Source organism: Panthera uncia, chromosome C2 (assembly GCF_023721935.1).
Source record: "Panthera uncia isolate 11264 chromosome C2, Puncia_PCG_1.0, whole genome shotgun sequence".
Taxonomy (NCBI): domain Eukaryota; kingdom Metazoa; phylum Chordata; class Mammalia; order Carnivora; family Felidae; genus Panthera; species Panthera uncia.
In genome coordinates this window covers 13,681,416-13,701,167 of record NC_064810.1, presented here as the reverse complement: position 1 = coordinate 13,701,167, position 19,752 = coordinate 13,681,416, and the positions used below count along the sequence as shown (strand labels likewise).

General features: G+C 38.6%; 4 protein-coding genes across 4 annotated transcripts; all 4 read right to left on the bottom strand.

Moving 5' to 3' along the window:
• Nucleotides 1–573: 573 nt before the first annotated feature.
• Nucleotides 574–921, bottom strand: LOC125921501 (keratin-associated protein 21-1-like). Its single transcript, XM_049629143.1, has one exon. The coding sequence runs from the start codon at nt 919–921 to the stop codon at nt 574–576; it is 348 nt and encodes a 115-aa protein (XP_049485100.1).
• A 6,217-nt stretch (nt 922–7,138) lies between these two features.
• LOC125922070 (keratin-associated protein 21-1-like) lies at nt 7,139–7,480 on the bottom strand. Its single transcript, XM_049629956.1, has one exon. It carries the CDS (start codon nt 7,478–7,480, stop codon nt 7,139–7,141), a length of 342 nt encoding a protein of 113 aa, XP_049485913.1.
• Nucleotides 7,481–11,668: 4,188 nt separating this feature from the next.
• LOC125922069 (keratin-associated protein 21-2-like) lies at nt 11,669–11,884 on the bottom strand. The gene has a single exon (XM_049629955.1). It carries the CDS (start codon nt 11,882–11,884, stop codon nt 11,669–11,671), a length of 216 nt encoding a protein of 71 aa, XP_049485912.1.
• Nucleotides 11,885–19,430: 7,546 nt separating this feature from the next.
• On the bottom strand, nt 19,431–19,752 carry LOC125922068 (keratin-associated protein 6-2-like). Its single transcript, XM_049629954.1, has one exon. It carries the CDS (start codon nt 19,733–19,735, stop codon nt 19,454–19,456), a length of 282 nt encoding a protein of 93 aa, XP_049485911.1. The 5' UTR covers nt 19,736–19,752; the 3' UTR covers nt 19,431–19,453.

Here is a 19,752-nt window from a genome sequence, read left to right as displayed (position 1 = left end):
GCTCCATGCTGTCAGTGCAGAGCCTAACTCAGGGCTCCATCCAATGAACCATGAGATCACGACCTGAGCTGAAATCAAAAGTTGGATACTCAACCCACTGAGCCACCCAGGTGCTCCAATCAATAAACACACTTATCCAAAGTTGTGGTCACCCATATTTCTAGGAGGACACAAACCTTGAAACCAATGATGGCTGTGATATAAAGAAAACCAGACTTCTCAGTAAATAAAATATTTTATTAAGAAATTGCTATTTTTGCCCCATTTTAGTATACTGCAGTTGGATAATCCTCCTGTGCTTGTACAAATAGCCACAGTACAGAGACAAATATATAAGAATTTATGATTGAAAAGTGATCAGAATAAGATCTTCTCTCTTCAGTGATGTGATGAAACTACTTGGTCTCCATCACCTGCAAAGAGCTTCTTCGAAGTGTAGGCAGGTTCTTGACAGACAATAATAATTCTTTGCTTTGCAATGAAGGTCATGGATGGGGAGATTCCAATTGGACTTGGACTTGTAGCGATCGCTTCAAAGGGGCAGTACAAGGAATATCATCTGTAGCAAAATGGTTAGTAGCCACAGCCATAGCCGCAGCCATAGCGGGAGCTGAACCCACAGCCGTATCCTCCTTTGGAGCCATATCCACAGCCAGAGCCAGAGCCACAGCCATATCCACAGCCATAGCGGGAGCTGTATCCACAGCCATATCCGCCTTTAGAACCATATCCTCGGCCAGAGCCATAGCCACAGCCAGAGCCACATCCAGAGCCACAGCCAGAGCCACATCCAGAGCCACAGCCAGAGCCACAGCCAGAGCCATAGCCGCAGCCATAGCGGGAGCCATAGCCACATCCATATCCACAGCCACAGCCAGAGCCACAGCCGCCACAGGAGTTTCCGTAGTAGTTACAACACATGGTGTTGGGAGGTGAGTTTTCAGTTGAGGTGTAGGAGGATATTCTGAAGTCTGGATACCACCTCCTCTTCCAGGACCTTTATATACTCCCAGGGATGTATGGCTCATACCTCACATGGGCTCTGCTCTCTCATTTTACAACTATTTGCCTAATATTAGCTCACCCTGTGTACAACAAGTTTATTTAAATGCCCTAATTTACTTGCTAAACTAGGAATTTTCTAAGGCTTTAAAACCAAATAAAGATACATTTCCTAAGCACCCAAACATATAAGACCATAATTTTCACTTCCATAATTGCATTTCATGACCATGACATATCGCATCACCAAAATATGTTTGACCTATAAATATAAGTTTGGTTGGGGTTTTTTTGTTGTTGTTCTTTCAATACCTCAGAAATCATCCACAAAACACAAAGTTCTACTCACTACTATTAATATCCTCTGTACCATCATCATCATCATCTTCATCACCATAATCATCATCATAGCATCTTGGTGTCTTTTTTACCCTTTCTTAGTATTTTGTTTTTTCTATCATAATCATTCTGAAACACTTCTCATGGATTTTGCACAAGCAATTAAATATTTCAACACGTTATAGCCTCTCCTGGAAACATTCTTATTCTCTCTGGAGGAGTGCGAGTCTATCCCAACCTTTTCCAGTCAGGTTATTACATTCTCTTCCTTTTTTTTTTTTTTTTTTTGTATTTTTTTGTTGTTGTTGTTTGTTCTTTTGTTGTTGTTGTGGTGGTGGTGGTGGTGGTGGTTAAAATCCAGATGAGTACATTATTTAATATTTATTATTTAAACAGAGAGCAAACTTTTCCAAAGGTTTCAATTTAGAGCAAGAAAAATGCCTTGGTTCAACAACTTCTTTGTTAAAGTCCATTTCTTTAAAAAAAAAAAGTGTTTATTTATTTTGAGAGAAAGAGACAGACAGCAGGGGAGGGGCAAAGAGAGGGAGAGAGAGAATCTCAAGCAGGCTCTGCACTATTAGTGAGGAGCCCAACACAGGACTTGATCTCACAAACTGTGAGATCATGACCTGAGCTAAAATCAAGAGTCAGACACAACCGTCTGAGCCACCCAGACACCCCTAACATCCAGTTCTTAAACATAAGTCTGTTCATAAATTTTCTCACACTGCTCCCATCTTCGTACTATCTATCCATACTTCCCACTAACATGTAGCCACTCAATAATTAATTCTTCCAGGCTCTGCAATATTTTTTGATTTTCTTCTCACCTGTCTTCTCTGACAAACAATATTTTAATAATTATATTTACCTGTGCTGCTTTTGTTGGATGCCTTTCATCATGCCATTAATAATAGTGACCTTTCCATGGTATTTATTATTCATCCTTACTTTTAATTTGATATCCTCTTTTACCACCATTTCCCTTATGCATGGGCTTCTGGTCCAGGACATCTCTCTCATTAACAATCTTTCCTTGCTTTTCCCTAAGTTTTGAGTTTCTTGTGGTTACTTTATCCTACATCTTTGCTTTTCACCTTATACACTATTAAATCTTATCTGCTGCCACTGATTTGACCACTGTAAACACACAGATGACTCCTAAAACTAAAGACCTCTTTATCAGTCTGATTCCAATCAGGAGACAGAAACCACATAGTAGGATAAACAGAAATTTTAATGTGAAACAAAATTATTAAACCACGATAAAAGAGTAGCTATACGATATGAGGAAATTCTATATGGTACCCTAAGAATGTGAGAGACTACTCAAAAAATTAAAAAAAAAAAAAACTTGAAAAGATTAATTCAGCCCACTAGAAAGCAGAGAAGTTCACCGGTTTGGCCAGACCAGGGTAGTTCCACAGTCATTGACCAAGCAGGAGACAACTCTTTCTGGAACGCAGATGGAAAACAAGCAACCGATGGTGTGGGCGTGTAGAGGGTCTGGGAAGCTCTGGGATGCAGGCAGACGGGGGATGGGGAATTCCTGTAGAGGGAATCTGGGTGTCTTTGAGGGCAGGAGGTCAACAGGGATTCATGGAGGAGAAGTCTTCAAGGTACAGGTTTCCATACGGAGGGGAGCCAATAAAGATTCTTGTCAGTCTGAGGCTCCGGCATCACTGAGGATCCCTCACATCCTCAACTCTTGACTGAGTAGAGCTTCCCCAGATGTCTGCACATCCACACTACTGAACACCCTCCCCTTCTCTCCAGTGTTGCACCCAAAAAATTCAGAACCACTTCCTCTTGCAATGTCCCAACACCTCCCGCTACTGAGAAAGCTTCATACCATGCTCACAGCAAAGAAAAAAATGCCTAAAGGAATCCCATGTGTTATTACAGAGCATCTACTGAAGGGGAGTTTGAAGCTGAGAGGCAGTAAATTGATGACTGGTACATGTCTCCCCCAAGTTTCAGAGGCTCTGTAACAGAAGTAGCTTTCCATGGCAAACAGATCGATTCCCTTTCCGGCTGAGCCACTTGCTAACAATTTGACCAGGGAAAATGTCCTCAGATTTGTGAGTCTCAGTTTTTATAACCTCTAAATTGGAACAAAAATAACTACATGTATTTAAAATTTTGTCAAAATGTCTGTAGAAAATATATAGGAGATACAAAGAGTATAGCACAGATCCTGATGTATAGTGGAGACTCAATACATTCTATTTTTCCTTTCCCCCTTTCTTTGATCCACATACAAGGATTCCCAAATAACAGCAGCTTTTCAAATACCTACATTTACTTATACCGATATATTTATTGTACTAAAATTTTAAGATGTTGTGTAATGTTGCTCTGGTTTCAAGTGCATCTGTGTTAATTAATGTTTTTCATAATAACTTTTCAAAAGTGACCCAACTCCCTCAGAAAACAAACTACCACGCAATTGGCCTCAGTGCACCTTGTTGGGTGCATTTTAAATCATATTTTTATAAACATGTAGTATCAAACCATACATCACAGGGCTTGGCTTCATAGCATATTTTGAAGATCAGTGATCATAAACATCTATTGAGGTTACAGTCCCCTCCCTTGGGAATAGGCCTATGTATTTAATAGGGAGAAAGTAAATTTCTGCGCTCCCAGAGTTCCAGAGCTTACTATGGAAGAGTAAAGTCAGGTGCTGCTTGGCGGTGTGACCATACTGCAGCTGAATGTTTCAAGAGTGATGAGTAATGTGTCGTTGTACGGGGGCTCCTCCTGATTCACGAGATTATACTCTAAAAGTTCTATGAGAATCACACTGACAGCAAATATACTTTTTCCCTCTTTCCCCTCTTCCTGCTTAGATGTCAATTGAATCTGAGTCAAAATGTGATTTGGTCCAGCTCCTCCCACACGACTAGGCAGTATTCGCTACTGTAAAGTGCTTTATTGGCTGAAAACATTCCTTTTCCAGTTGTCTGTATGTGAGCCGTGAAACCATTTGGTGAAACTATCAGATTGTGAATTTAAAATGTCATTTAACAGAGACTGACACTCAGAAGGGTTCAATGCCAAATTAAAATTGCATTTCCATGTTTGCTTGATGTGACATATAATCTGTACTATTGTATTACATAATAATATAATAGGGAGATACAAGTAACCTCTCTTTTAATATTTTCAGTGTTGGGGAGCTCTCAATTTATTGTTTCAAACAATCTCATTTTATTGTGAAATCTCTTTTTGTTAGTAGTTTCTATATGATTCAAATCTCTCAGAATCCTCCATGGAAAATTCCTAGTGTAACTTAAGATCCTTGCAAATGCCATATTTCTTTTCCCTACTCCTCCCTAGTATTTTCCCCCATGAAGTCTGTAATGCAGGCTTTGGTTAATATGGAATATTTCTATCTTACTTTGTCTAGGTTTTTTTCATGTTTATTTTTTTCTTTTTATTTTATGTATTTTTTTTATCTTAAATTCCAGTATAGTTAACATATAGTGTTATGTTAGTTTCAGGTTTGCAAAATAGGGATTCAACAATATCAGACATCCTCCAGTGCTCATCACAAGTGTACTCCTAAACCCCATCACCTATCTAACCCACCCCATGACCCACCTCCCATCTGGTAACCATCAGTGTATTCTCTATAGTTAAGAGTTTGTGTCTTGGTTTCTCTCTCTCTCTCTTTTCTTTTTCTAATTTGTTTTGTTTCTTAACTGTCTCTGCACAGTCAAGGAAACCATTGACAAAACTAAGAGGCAACCTACTAAATGGGAGAAGATATTTGCAAATGACATAGCCATTTAAGTGTTAGTACCCAAAGTATATAACGAACCTATGCAACTCAACACCCAAAAAGTAAATAATCCAATTAGAAATGGGCAGAAGACATGAACAAACATTTCTCCAAAGAAGGCATCCAAATGGCCAACAGTCACATGAAAAGATATTCAACAACACTCAACACCAAGGAAATGCAAATCAAAATCACAATGAGATATCACCTCACACCTGTCAAAATGGATAAAATCAAAAACACAAGAAACAACAAGGGTTGGCAAGAATGTGGAGGAAAAGGAACCCTCTTGCATTGTTGGTGGGAATGCAAACTGGTGCAGACTTGTCTAGGTTTAAGCTTCTGCTGATACTACAGCCTTACTTTGCTAATATGGTTACTATTGCCATATTACCTCAGCCTCATGCCTTGTCTCCTTCCTATAGGATAAGGTAATAAAATATATTCGTTAACTCTGGCCATCTTCCAAATCTATAACAAGTTTTTCATTTCACTTCTCTCCTATCATTGTTAAGAACATTACCACTTTTTTCAGTGACTCTGATTCTATGCCTTGCAGGCATTGTTTACATTATAGGATCAACACTTTTTAAAAATTAGAATAGGATGAGATGTTAAGAGTCAGCTGAATAACCTCTCTGACACCAAAATCCATTTTTGCCTGTTATGTTTTAAAACTGTCACATATTAAGATGTTAGCCTCCTTTTAATTCCATACATGTTCATCGAATTCTGGTTCCCGGAGCCAGGAAACCAATATTAATCTCTCTTCCATGTAACAAATATTTTAAAATATGGGAAGAAAATGGTGGTGTCAACACAAAGTGCTATGAGGTCCACACTTGTAAGTACCCCCTCTCATAGCCTCTTCCTCCCTTCCCCCCGTCTCCAAGCTGCCCTTACAAATTTCCAAGTCCAGACCAGAGACTATACCCCCTTCAATTATTCCAACATGCTCCAAACAAGATACCTTTCTTCCATTCTTCCATAGTCCAATCCACACACGCGCAAACATGGAAATGGTGTGAATTTGTGTTTAGTATTGATATGAAAGATGGAAAAAAGACAGAAAGGAAAGACGTTGCAAAGACAAGAACAAATGGCTGGATAAACCAATAAGTATCTTAAAACAAAATCCAAGCAAATCTTAACACCTTATAACACAAGGCTTTGCGTGACCTGGCCTCTACTCACCTCTCCAGTCTAGATGGTTTCTGCTCTCCTGTCCCCAGACCTTACAGTCCCTAAGCATACTAACCTCCCATCTGCTGAGAGCTTTGCGCCTGTTCTCCCTCCTGCCTCCAACATTCTTCCCCTTATTCTAGCATCTATCCATTTGCCAAATATCAGCCTACTTGTCACTTCTTCAGACTTTTAACCTGATCTTCCTATCTGAAACAGCACCATATTATTTTTTTAATTGGACTTTACATTTTATTTTATATTTTTCTAAGGTGGCTCCACGCCCAGCGTGGGGCTGGAACTCACCACCTCAAGGTCAAGAGTCACAGGCCTACCAACTGAGCCAGCCAGACACCCCTGGACTTTACATTTTAGAGCAATTTTATGTTAACAGCAAAATCAAGCAGAAGGTTCAGCTCACACAGTGGTTGCCCAACCTTCCAGGGAAGCCACAAATACTAACGTCGGTGATGAATCTGGCCCAAAGTATTCAATAACTTTCAGGAACAAGTGAAATTTCTGTATTGAAAAAATATACTTTTATCCCAAATATGGAGTTTTTATGCTCATGGACAATACAAAACCATAGAATAGGATAACCAAGAATTTACATTTTGAACATAACCAGAATCAAATCTTCTGTCTTCATGTAACATAATGGCAACATTCATAATTCCTCAATAACAGGTTCTCTGAAGTAAACACAGGTGGTATCCAATTCTTACTTGCATGTAGAGATAATAAAATGAAGCATCTTTTAGGGAAAAATGTTAATCTTGAAATATTCTTCAGAGGCATACAATATTCTAGATATTCTAGGACGATGTTCTAGCAGCAAGAAGAACAGCATTTTCTGTAGCAAAATGGTCGGCAGGTACAGCAGCCACTTCCATAGCCACAGCCATATCTGGAACCATGGCCACAGCCACAGCCAGAGCCATATCCACAACCATATCCACAGCCATAGCCACAGCCACAGCCAGAGCCATATCCACAACCATATCCACAGCCATAGCCACAGCCATATCTGGAACCATATCCACAGCCAGAGCCATATCCATAGCCACAACCAGAGACATATCCACAGCCATAGCCAGAGCCATATCCACAGCCACAGCCAGAGCCATATCCACAGCCCCTGTAAGAGTTTCCATAATAGTTGTAACACATGGTGGCAGAGGGTGAGGTTTCTGTTGAGGAAAAGAGTGCTTCCAAAGTTTGAATGTCACCTACTACCCTGGAACCTTTATATACTGACAAGGAAGGGCCAGGGCATGTAATGAATTTTGTGATTCATGCAATAAATATTTATTTAATATCTAGCATGTATAAGTCACTCCTGTCAGTTGATAATGAGAGGACTTGATCTTTTCAGAGCTATAGCATCTATCTTAAATGAAACAATTATTATAGACTCCAGTTTTATTGGGAAACCATGTTTGTTTTTTGTCACCCAGGAATTGTCTTGAGCCAATTACAAATCTGTCGAGAAAGTTTCCATCAATTATCCAATCATCTGAGCACATGATTCCAACGATATATGTAACAAGGCTCTGTGGAGGGTAGCAAAGTTTAGGTTTGGAAATATGACTATTAAAATAAGCTTGACTAATTACATTGACTAGCTTACTAAATACTACATAGGGGATTTCATTGGAACTTAATGCTGCCCAATTCAGAACCTCAACATTGTATGTTGTAGAGTTCCTATGAATCCAAATACCCATGCATATGATATTCTGATAATTTTACCCCAAGAGCCATTCCTCAATAAATTTTTATCAACTCCAGGTATTCATTTAGTTCAAACAGAACAACACACACACATACAAATACCCTTTAAAGACTGTTGAGGCTCACCTGGGTATCTCAGTTGGTTAAGCATCCAATTTCAGCAACTTCAGCTCAGGTCATGATCTCATGGCTTGTGAGCTCATGCCCCATGTCAGGCTCTGTGCTAACAGCTCAGAGCCTGCAACGTGCTTCAGATTCTGTGTCTCCTCTCTCTGTCCCTCCCCACTCATGTTCTGTCTCTCTCTCTCTCTCTCTCTCTCTCTCCCTCTCAAAAATAAGTAAACTTTAAAAAAATGTTAAAAAAAGACTTGAAATTTTTGCAAATCACAAAATTTCCTTCAGACATTTTAATCTATGTGACCCCAATAAAATTGTGAAAGAGGTAGATAACTTGTAATATGGAAATTGGAGTACAAAGAGGTTTAGGAACCTTACCGAAAGCTCCACAGTTAATACATTACAAAGATCAAGTGTCTGTTCTTTGTTTCATTACATCAAGTGTCCCTTTCTACTCATTAGAGGCTTAAACACTTATTGTTTCTTATGGTGGCCCATTTCGCTGTGAAATTACTCTGTTATAAAATCGCCACACACTTTCAAGTCTCATTATTCCCAGTGTCACTTTGGGTCCTAGGTAAAATTTATTTCAGTGTTGTGTTCACAAGCCAGTCTCCTCAAGTATGTCTGACAGTGCCTCTCGACCTTTCTTTCACTTTCTCTCTATAGCGGTCTACTCTTAATACCTACCGGTATGACTGTCTCCTAATCTCTGTTGATATACAGAAATGCTATAGAGGTCACCCAAGTCAACCACACCTCTTACCAGATAATTTAGAGAACAGTAGAGAAAGCCTGTTGTAAATTATCACACACACACATACATGTGAGCGCCCACGCAAATAGCACCTCAGGACAATATACACTTATTCTTTCCAGTCTAAGTGGATCAGAAGTCTAAGCACAGCCTACCTAGGATCTCTGTTCGGGTTTCATGATATTACACTCAAAGTATCAGCCAGGACATCTGAAAAATCTCTTTCTGTGAAACTTGAGTTTCCAGATTTAGCCAGTACGCCCCAAATATTGCATGAAACATACTAAAAAGTTATCTGGTTTTCATCTAAAATTCAGATTTGTTCATCTTGAGTTTTATCTTCTAACCCCAAACATAACATAATCACAGGAATGCTATCCCATCATCTTTGCAAAGGTAAAAGGCAAGTTACAAGACCTGCTCACACTGAAGAGGAGGGAAGCATACAAGGATGCATGTCATTAGAGGTCACCTTTGAATTCAGCCTACCGACACCTGTGAATTTATTCCTTAAGTCCAACTAGTGATTACATTTCCTCCAGCTTTGATGATATCTATTGCAATAAGGCTCTAGGCTATAGACCTTTCCTGAAACGTATTACATCTTTTTTCCCCTGTTCAGAGGCTATTTCCCTTTATGATGGACCAACTTCTATTCATCTTTCATATTTCAGCTAGAAGTTTCTCTCTCTTTCAGAAATATGCCTGACTCTTCTTTGTTTATTCTTTGTCTTGGCCTCTCTTCTGTTTTATCCTTCTGTATTTTTCAAACACCTTTGTTATAATTATATTATAGCAATATTCTGATCTTTGTAGCTTGTAGGGTTTTGTGTATGTGTCTTTTCCACACTTTTAGAAAGTGGGGCTAAAATATTTTAATTCTCTCTCCATTGAACATAATGAGATGTCCCTTATTAGGTACTCAACAAATGTGTGATGATTAAGACTACTCATTCCTCTAATTTATAAGAAGTGATTCTATTTCTTCCAAGGAGAATAATCTATCATCATCCTCTTGTGTCCTTCCTTTTCCCAAGCCTGCAATTTCTTTCAAAATTCAAGGAATACTGGGACGCCTGGGTGGCTCAATCAGTTGAGCATCTGATTCTTGGATTTGGCTCAAGTCATGATCTCATGGTTCCGTGAGTTCAAGCCCTGCATTAGGCTCTGCATGGACAGTGTGGAGCCTACCGGGGATCCTCTCTCTCTCTCCCTGTCTCTCTTACCTTCCCCACTCCCACTGTCTCTGTCTCTCTCAAAATAAATAAATAAACTTTAAAAAAAAAGATTCAAGGAATATTAAGAACACTGAATTTATTTAACCATGGGTGAATTTTGACTCCAGTTCTAACAGTCTTTCTGCCTCCCAAATGAAAATAGGATCTCTCAATCCAAAACATATTACATCTGGCTTCTCCCCCTAGATTTGGCAACATAAAAGTTCGTGGTAGTGTATTTTCCTGGTATTAGCGTCACCATTATCACAATCAGGTCTCAAAGCTCAAATCCATTTCTAACCTATAGCATCCTACAATAGAACAGGAAATGGATATGTAACACTGGTTAATTCTACCTCTCCCCCAAAATAACCCTAGTAATAGGGTTTTAGATCTATCCCCTGATAGAGCACCTAATGAGGGAATCACTCTTGTTTCAGATGGTGTCACATTGAAAGATCTCTTGTGTTGACAAATTTGTATGTTATGATCACCCATTCACCCCACCCTGATTAGTGTCTCTGGAAAGACACGGAACACATCTGTAATGTTAGTCTTATTGATTTTGCTATACCAGCCTTTCAGATATATAACTGCATATACTACCCTGAATTCCTTACCATTCTATGTGCAAAGAAAAAATACGTACTTTTTAAATATTACCTTCTCTGGGATTTTCTCCCATCTTCTTCACTGATGATGTTTAAGATCTTATAGGTTCTACCTTCACAAAGTCCCTGATGCTCATCTGTTCCATTTCATTACCTATACTACCATCTAAACTCAGGTTCATTTAACCAGTCCCCAGGTCATTTCTGTACCTAATTATTGAGCCTTCTTTCCCTCCCCTTACAGCCCATTTTTTTCACCAGCATCATTTTCCCAAAGCAGATTTTCGAGGCGTGTGTGCGTGTGTGTGTGTGTGTGTGTGTGTGTTGAATACATGAGTGTGGTTAACACGGAAAGAGTGAAATGGATAGCTCCAGGATCATGAAATACAAATGCTTAAAAACAAACCTTTGAGTAAAATGAAGTAAGAACACATGACTCAGCCAAGAAGTTTCAATATTTTAGGGATGAAATACAAGATATGTAATATTCAGCATGTCATGGATACTGACCAGTCATAACGGAAGCCAGACATACATAACCGGAACAAAGAGTTTAGCATGAGCCCTATCAATCTCTGAGGAGGTCACAGAAATAATACACAAAAATATGTCAATGACATGTATGACAGAAAAGATACACAAACTTGGGAGGAGCAGTAAAACGTGTTTTATTTGGAAATCATCACAATAGAGAAACATAGAATAAGAAGATAACAAGTTTAACCTTGGACAATGGCAAAAATGAGGTCTTCCTTCCAAAAACATAGAATAACTCAGACCCCCTCAATTACAATGAAGACTTTCAAGAAGACAGTCAATTTACTGCAGACTCTGACTACTCTCTTCATTCAGATCTGGTATGATTATGGAACACTGGCTTGGAATAATCGTCTTAGAGAAAAAGATGCATTTCAGTTATGTTCTAGCAGCAAGATGAATAACATCTTCTGTAGGAAAATGGTCTGCATCCACAGCAGGCAGAGCCATAGCCAGACTTGTATCCACAGCCATATCCACAGCCACTGCCAGAGCCGTATCCACAGCCATAGCCACAGCCATATCCAGAACCACAGCCACAGCCATAGTCACAGCCATGGCCACAGCTACCACATGAGTTTCTATAGTAGTTGCAACACATGGTGGCAAGAAATGGAGCTTCAGTAGTTCTTTAGAAGAGCAGATGGAGGTTTCTGGAGTCTGAATGTCATGTCTTGCCCTGAGACCTTTATATACTACCAGAAAAGGGCGGAGCACACAACACAGACTTTGTAGCCGCATTACCACAGCAATTTCATTTTTAAAAAGCTCATCATTTTAAGGACAACAACTCTTTTCAGGTAGTTATGGCCAGGATTTGGCCCTAACTAGTCACGAGAATTACAGGAAAACAGACGTAACCCTCGTATTATAGGTCTGTGGAATGTTAACAAACCTAATTTAGATTTTCACTCCAGGGGGCACTAGCCCCCCTGCAATTCCAGATAAGCATACATGGGCACTGAGAGACGCTCCAGCATCTCCTCTCAGGTTCAACAGGAAAGCATCGTGGCTGGAAGTGAGAGGCAAACAGCAGGTGTATTAGGTGACACATTCTCCGGTTATATCTACAAGAAAGTGGAGGGAACCCAGGTAGAATGGCTACTGCAGTGTGGCTGGAGCAAGAGACAGGTGAGGAGATCTAAGTTAGTATAAATCAGGGATCTGATGCAAAATATCAAAATAAAAACCACCATTATTTTATCCAATATAATATAATCCACTCTATTTAAGATATTTTTCAGTATGACATATATTTTTAAATGTTTATTACTTATTTTTGAGAGAGAGAGAGACAGAGTGTGAGCAAGGGAGGGGCAAAGAGAGAGGGAGACACAGAATCCAAAGCAGGCTCCAGGCTCCAAGCTATCAGCACAGAGGCCGATATGGGGCTTAGACTCATGGACCACTAGATCGTGACCTGAGCCGAAGTCAGGCATTTAACCAACTGAGCCACCCAGGTGCCCCAGTATGACATATTGTTTTGAAATATCTGCCACTTGCATTGCCAAAATTTTATCTTCCCCACATTCTACTGATTCATTAAAACACAGCTGAGACTATACCCTGTAGAGGAAGCATTCCTGGAGTACATGTATTAAGCATAATTCCTCTGTTCTTCCATAGTTTACCTTTATTGTGGTACTGAATATGTTGTATTAGCATGCTGTGTTTTAATTATCTGATTCCCTTCATCGATTGTGTGTTATTTAAGGCCAATAACTGTCTTTCTTTTCTGTGAATCTAAAGAACTAGGTAACTCACTAACTGTTGAACGAGAGTCTATGAGATTTCTTCCGCCTGTAAAATTATTGTTATTTTAATGGATAGGATGTTATATAAGAAAAATAATTATTAGAAGAACAACAATAATTATTATTAACATTTGTATTTCTTTCTATAGCTTTTGAGTTACACTCAGATTTATCACTTCATCTGAATCTGACAAAAACAACATAAAGTAGGAAATTGTGGTGTGCATTTTTACACATGTTCCAGATGAGAAAAAGGAGGCTGAGGATACTTAAGTCTTGCCCAAGGATGATAAGTTATTTAGGGGTAGAGTTGAATTCTCTCAATCCTCCCTATAACATAAAAGCTAGGACAGGACCCATGAATTTTTTTTCATGAATTATTGTTTCCTTCAGTGTTTCAAAAGCAAAATATTCACTTTGTCTGACTGAGATTGCCAGTATTTTGCAACTTTTCTCTTACACTTCTGTCATCTGGATTTTCTTTCTTTACGATCTTCCCCTCACAGCCAAAGCAGACAACTCAGCCCCCTCTCAGACCTGCTGCAGGACTCCTCTTAAGTACCACATGGTGGTACTAGGACTGTCCCTCTGCATCTGCAATCTCTGTCTACTGAGAGTACGATCTTCATAACATTTTGTAAGTCAGCATTTAAGTAGAAATGATGGTAACTTTTCTAGACATCTCAAATTTTAGTCAATATAGATTAAAAGCATCTGGATCCACAAGTACGATGTCAAAATTAAAACCTGAAACATTCTAGATTGCCTTCTAATTATGACTGTCCCAATTTTCATAAGTCTTTCCACTAAAACATATTCAACATTGGCTCCATTCCTGAAAACTCCACGACCCCTTGACATTTCACATCACCTGCTTTCTAAACCATCTTTGGTATGATCGTATTTACCCTCATCATTCCATTGATTCTTTTTCCAGACAGTGACTAAACAATTAATTTTACAAGAATTTTTGAAGACCTACATCATGCAAGTGCTATTCTAGGGCATAGGGTATTGAATAAAAAGTATGTATCTAGAGCTCAAGATGAGTTCTGTGCTTTAGAAACTCTAGGGAGAGTGAATCATCATTTCCATTAGACCATTCTTTATGTTTCCACCTCATGCTACATGAAATATTAGATTGTATTCAATGTTTGCTCTTCCTTCCCCGTTAGCTCTTCAATATGCTGCAACCAATACCTATGGTTATCACCTCCCCCTTAATAAAAGCTTTTTTTATTATAGATCTCACCCCCTCTGCCAAATCGAATGGAAACTTCTCTACTAACTAATAGAACTTGATACAAAAAAAAAAAAAAACAGGACCCAATCATCAGAAAATAAACTACTTTACTAATACCCATTAATTTGTTATGAAAAGTACATTGACAAACACAGTGTCAATTTACTTGGCATCAAACATATGTCAGAGTTCATACCTATGGAATACATGTATGATAGATGTACAGAACATCTACCTTGGGAGTCTAACCTATGTATCTGACATGAGAATATTGGGATTATGGATTAAAATTCTGGAATTATCAAAATACTGCCAATATTAATAGATATAATATATAAGGTTGAGCCATATACAAAGTTTTAGGTTAAAATGGTTAAATGTCAGCCACTTCACTATGAGCAACCTAATAATAAATATAATAACAAAAATGTACTGCATTCTCACAGTGGTAGAGTTTTGCATATTTTATTCATTTTGTACTTTCAACAATCCTGACTTAGCACTCTTTTAGCATTTTACCTCTGAATATACTGAGGCTCAGAGGTGTTAAATAATATCAGCTAATAACTGATGGAGCTAAAGCACAAGTAGTGTGACTCTGGATCCTGGACCCTTAATCACTATCCACACAATTTTCTCCTTGGAAGTGTAATCATTGGGATGGCCTTGAGGAAATGATATTTTGCAGAAGGAGAATGTGGTTAAATCCAGCGTTTCATGCAAGGGGAATGTAGATACCAATTTAAGATAAGCTCTAAAGATTTCTGGACATAAAGAAATACTGTAACCCCTCTTACTGATTTCTGTGGAGTTTTATTTTTCTTTTTCAGGTTTATAAATAATACATCCACATTTTAAAACTTTCAAAAAAGTAAGTTTATTCTCAATAACAAGAGGCATGTGGGCAGTGGCCTGCCATTTAATTGTGTAATGACCTCTGCTGAAGGTAGGGGGTCTGATTTGCCAATTTCCGTGATGTAAATATTCTTAGCATGACTAGTTTCAGATTAAATAGCTTACAAAATTCCTGGAAGTCTATATCATCTCTTGATACTCTAATAAATTAACTTTCATGTTTACAACTTAAATCAATATGCCACTTCTTTTGTGTTTGGGGTAAGGCAGGTATCCATCTTTTCTTTATCTTAAACAGTAAATTGATTAATCCCATTTACTGAACAAACTATCTCAAATGAAAACCTTGTTACTAAGCACCCCTGAATTCTTTAGCACTGGCTATTGTGGTCTTACTTCCCCAGAATGATCTACTCCCTATACCTTGATAACAGGTGGACAAATATGGCTTCCCTTCTAGGCCAAAGTCCTCACTGGCCAGCTTGTTGTGACTTTATAGAACCAAACTGTACAATAGGAATTATCATTAAACACATACATTTTAGAATTTTCCAGTAGCCACATTTTAAAAAAATAAAAAGAAACAGATGGATTGATTTTATAGCATATTTTACTTAACCTAATATATTCAAAATATTATAACAATATTGAACTAATATTTTTAAATTATTTGATATATAGTTTTAATTCTTTTTTATACCAAGTCTTTGAAATCTAGTGTGTACTTTATACTTCAATGCATTTCATTTTGGACCAGCCATATTTCAAGTGCTCAATGGTCATATCCCTCTAGTGGCTACCATCTTGGACAATGCAACTTAAGAGAATCTCAGAATTCCTATATGGGTGTAATACTGATTATAAGCTTTCCAACAGAGGTTACTACTTAAGCAGTAAGCTGTCAACTTATTCATTTCTTTTTAAAATTCCTCTTCCTTGAATTTTATTTTCCTTTACATGTAGCAGATCAATTTCAACTCATCCTTCATGGCTTTGCTCATATGTCATTCTCCTTTAGAAGCAATATCTTGTCTAGTACTCCTTTTCTACATTATGACTCATTTTGTCTTCTCCTTTGAATTCTTCCTCAGCATCCCTATAACACCTATAAACATGCATGCTATAATGTGAATGTATGATTTATTATTTTGTATCCAAATGAATATCTTTAATTATTGGAAGAAGGAACTGTGTGTTCTTTGTGCCTCTGTCCCCAACATTAATCATAACATGTAGCTGGATCATGGATGTTAAAATTTTTTAAATTACCAAAAGAAAAAAATGCCTGATTTTATAATTTAGTACATCAACAATATGCAATAGCTCATCAAAGAAAAAGATCTTGAGTTTCTTCATGAAGAACTTTTAATGCTTAAATCATTTCCTGATTATAAGAAGTAATCACTTTTATCAATGGTATCCATTTCCTCCATTATGTGACCCAATGTCTGAAGCCATATCTTCATTTTTCCCAGCCTTCCCTGATGAATGGTACACACACACACACACACACACACACGAACTATCTCTGATTTTATCAACCCTATCTCTCTTTTACAATTTTAATTTCCTCATTTACTCAAGATGAGAGTCATAATTATTTTGGGTTTTTTTTTTTTTATTTTATATAAAAGAGTATTTTAATTCTTATCCTTAGGAACTATAAAGAATATACATGATTTGGAAATGAGACTGTACCAAACAATGGCCAAAGAAAAATCATCCACTCTATGCCTTTTCTTTGGTCTGGTCACTCAGAAATACGTTATCAGCTATGATTGCTGTTGCTTGTCACCTCACATTAATTTTATCCGTGTATTCGCCATAATCTACTGTCCCTTACATGTAAATTCCGGACCCCTTTTTCACATACTGGTATACCATATCTCTGAGGCCTGGTTGGAATACTGATATTCTGCACCATCTTGTCTTTTGACTGACATCACCCATTTGGTATATTCCAGTCTCCCCTGACCACCACATCTCATTCGTCGCTAGAGAAAATATTGTGACCGGGTTTTTCCCTTCCACCTGTCTCATGATGGGGTCCTGACCCACCCACCCACTTTTCCTACAATTTAGTCTTTTGTCTTCCCACCTAGCAAAGAACTTGTGGTTCCCTCCCTCTCTCACCAACTGTGACATTCTACACAATTGTTTGTTGACTAAGAGAGTCACAATATTTGTCATTTGAACATATATTTAATGTTATTTCGTGAAGACTGTTGTTTGGATATGTAAATGACCTTATAATACTTAAAAAAATCGTATCCCCACATTTTTAAAAATGTCTGTGATGACAAAGGCCATATGAAACAATGAGTAGATTTTCAACCACAAGCAATCATTAGAAGTAGCTTCTCTTCTTTGTAAGACTAAATGTATATTATGCAAAGCAGTCAGTCCTCAGCTCCGACTAACAAATGTTCCATCACTGAAAACTGTCCAACTCTTGAAAGCACCCCGGTTTCCTCATCAGTAAGACACATTATATGCTGGGTATAGCCTCACTCCAGGGCTGACCTTGATGGCAGAACCATCTTCCTTGGAATTGGCCATGTTGTGGAGTCTCCAAACTCCAGGGACCTCAGATTCACACTTTGTGAAGTGATCTTTGTCATGGGGATGAGTCAGTGAGTCATTTTTCACTGCTGGTTGAAATTGAGTCTGAAAAGACATTTTTTATTATAAGATCTACATGTTAGAGTTCTGGAAAGGCATATGAGGAAAAACCCTGAAGTCAGACCCCAACAAACTCGTAGGCTCTCAAACTCAGAAAGGACTGGGCTTTTCATCCCATTCTTATCTGCTCAAAGACACTCAAAGACATCTGCACCGAGTAGGGCACTCAAAGACTAGACACTCAAAGCACTAGTCCTTGTACTTTCAAACTGGTAGTTATGGCACCACTGATCATACCCAAAACTTAATGAATTTCTCTTTCCTTTTACACTTCCTACTGTCCTTTCTAGACTTTCTTACAACGGCCAAAATCTCAGATGACACAAAACTTCAAAATACTGCCCAGAACTGTATCCAATACTTCAAACTGCACTCTCTTCCCCAGGAGGCTGTTTTATTTCCACCATAACAATCATCCATTTAAATTTATTTTAATTATGGGCACCTGGGTGGCTCAGTCGGTTGAGCATCTGACTTCGGCTCAGGTCATGATCTCACGGTTCGTGAGTTCAAGCCCCGAGTCAGGCTGTGTGCGGACAGCTCAGAGCCTGGAGCCCACTTCAGATTCTGTGTCTCCCTCTCTCTCTGCTCCTCCCCCGCTCAGGCTCTGTCTCTCTCTCTCTCTCTCTCTCTCTCTCCGTCAAAAATAAATTTTAAAAAAACATTAAATTTATTTTAATTCTTACTTTTCTTTTTATTATCACCTACTAGAATGTAAACACTCTGACAGCAGGAAACCCGTCTACAATGTTAGACCTGTATCTTCAGTGTGTAAGACAGTTCCCTTTCAAAAATATTCAAAACTATTTGCCAGTTAAGTGACTAATATCAATTTCACAAACTCAATATACGCAAACAAAAGTATTTGCACTTGCATCAAAATGCAGATGACATGATACCACATTTTTATTCTACTTATCCTTTCCTTAGTTATTCATCCATCACCTGAGTCTACTTCCAATTTCTCATTAATCCTGGGAACTCTCTTCCATTCCATTTATCCTTTAAGTGCTCAAGCCACACCTCCGCTCCTTTGGGCTTCTGTCACAGCCTCCTGAAGAGGTGACATCCCACTTCATCTTTCCCCTTCACTTCCATTCTAGATACAGTGTGATTTTCAGGACTCAGTTCTGAAATACTGTGTGAGGGCTGAGTATGAAGGATGCAAGAAATAGGTGGAGAAGACATTATCTCTGATGTACATAAGAGAAGAAATGCTTGTATTGTACCAAGGAGAAAAGTCGAGGGTTCATGAAATATATTGTCAGCTGGATTTCAAGAGACACCATAACACCTCAAAAAAAGGAGTAATTCACAGGCAAGAACACAGAGATGTGTTAGAAGCAAAGAACCATTTTTATTGAGAATAAGGGATTTGCCCAGCTGTGGAAAGTTAGGATCATTGCCACAGTCACAAAACAGAATCCAGATTAAGGGAGTAAAGCCCAACATATGGAAAACAGTAAGATGATACTACACAGCCACAAGATGCCATCCTACAAATGTTAATGGTGGTCAAATCTTCTACAAAGGATGCAATTTCTTAGATATAGAAGTCTTGGGGTATGGATTCTTGAATCAGCCTTCCCTTAAGGCGTGTCATTTCAGAAGCAAGTGGGGTTTGAACAGTGATGTTCTAGCAGCAAGAAGAATAACATCTTCTATAGAAAAATGGCCGGTAGGCACAGCAGCTGGAGCCATAGCCATAGCCACAGCCATATCCAGTGCCATAGCCACAGCAGGAGCCATATCCACAGCCAGAGCCACAGCCATACCGTGAGCCATATCCACAGCCATATCCAGTACCATAGCCACAGCCATAGCCTGTTCCATAACCACAGCCATAATAGGGGGCACATCCACAGCCATAGCCATATCCACAGCCATAGCCACAGGAGTTGCCGTAGTTGCAACACATCTTGTCAAGAGAAGAGA

Coding starts and splice junctions, on each gene's coding strand:
- LOC125922070 (XM_049629956.1), bottom strand. CDS start 7,480: ATGTGTTACAACTATTATGGAAACTCTTACAGGGGCTGTGGATATGGC.
- LOC125922069 (XM_049629955.1), bottom strand. CDS start 11,884: ATGTGTTGCAACTACTATAGAAACTCATGTGGTAGCTGTGGCCATGGC.
- LOC125922068 (XM_049629954.1), bottom strand. CDS start 19,735: ATGTGTTGCAACTACGGCAACTCCTGTGGCTATGGCTGTGGATATGGC.
- LOC125921501 (XM_049629143.1), bottom strand. CDS start 921: ATGTGTTGTAACTACTACGGAAACTCCTGTGGCGGCTGTGGCTCTGGC.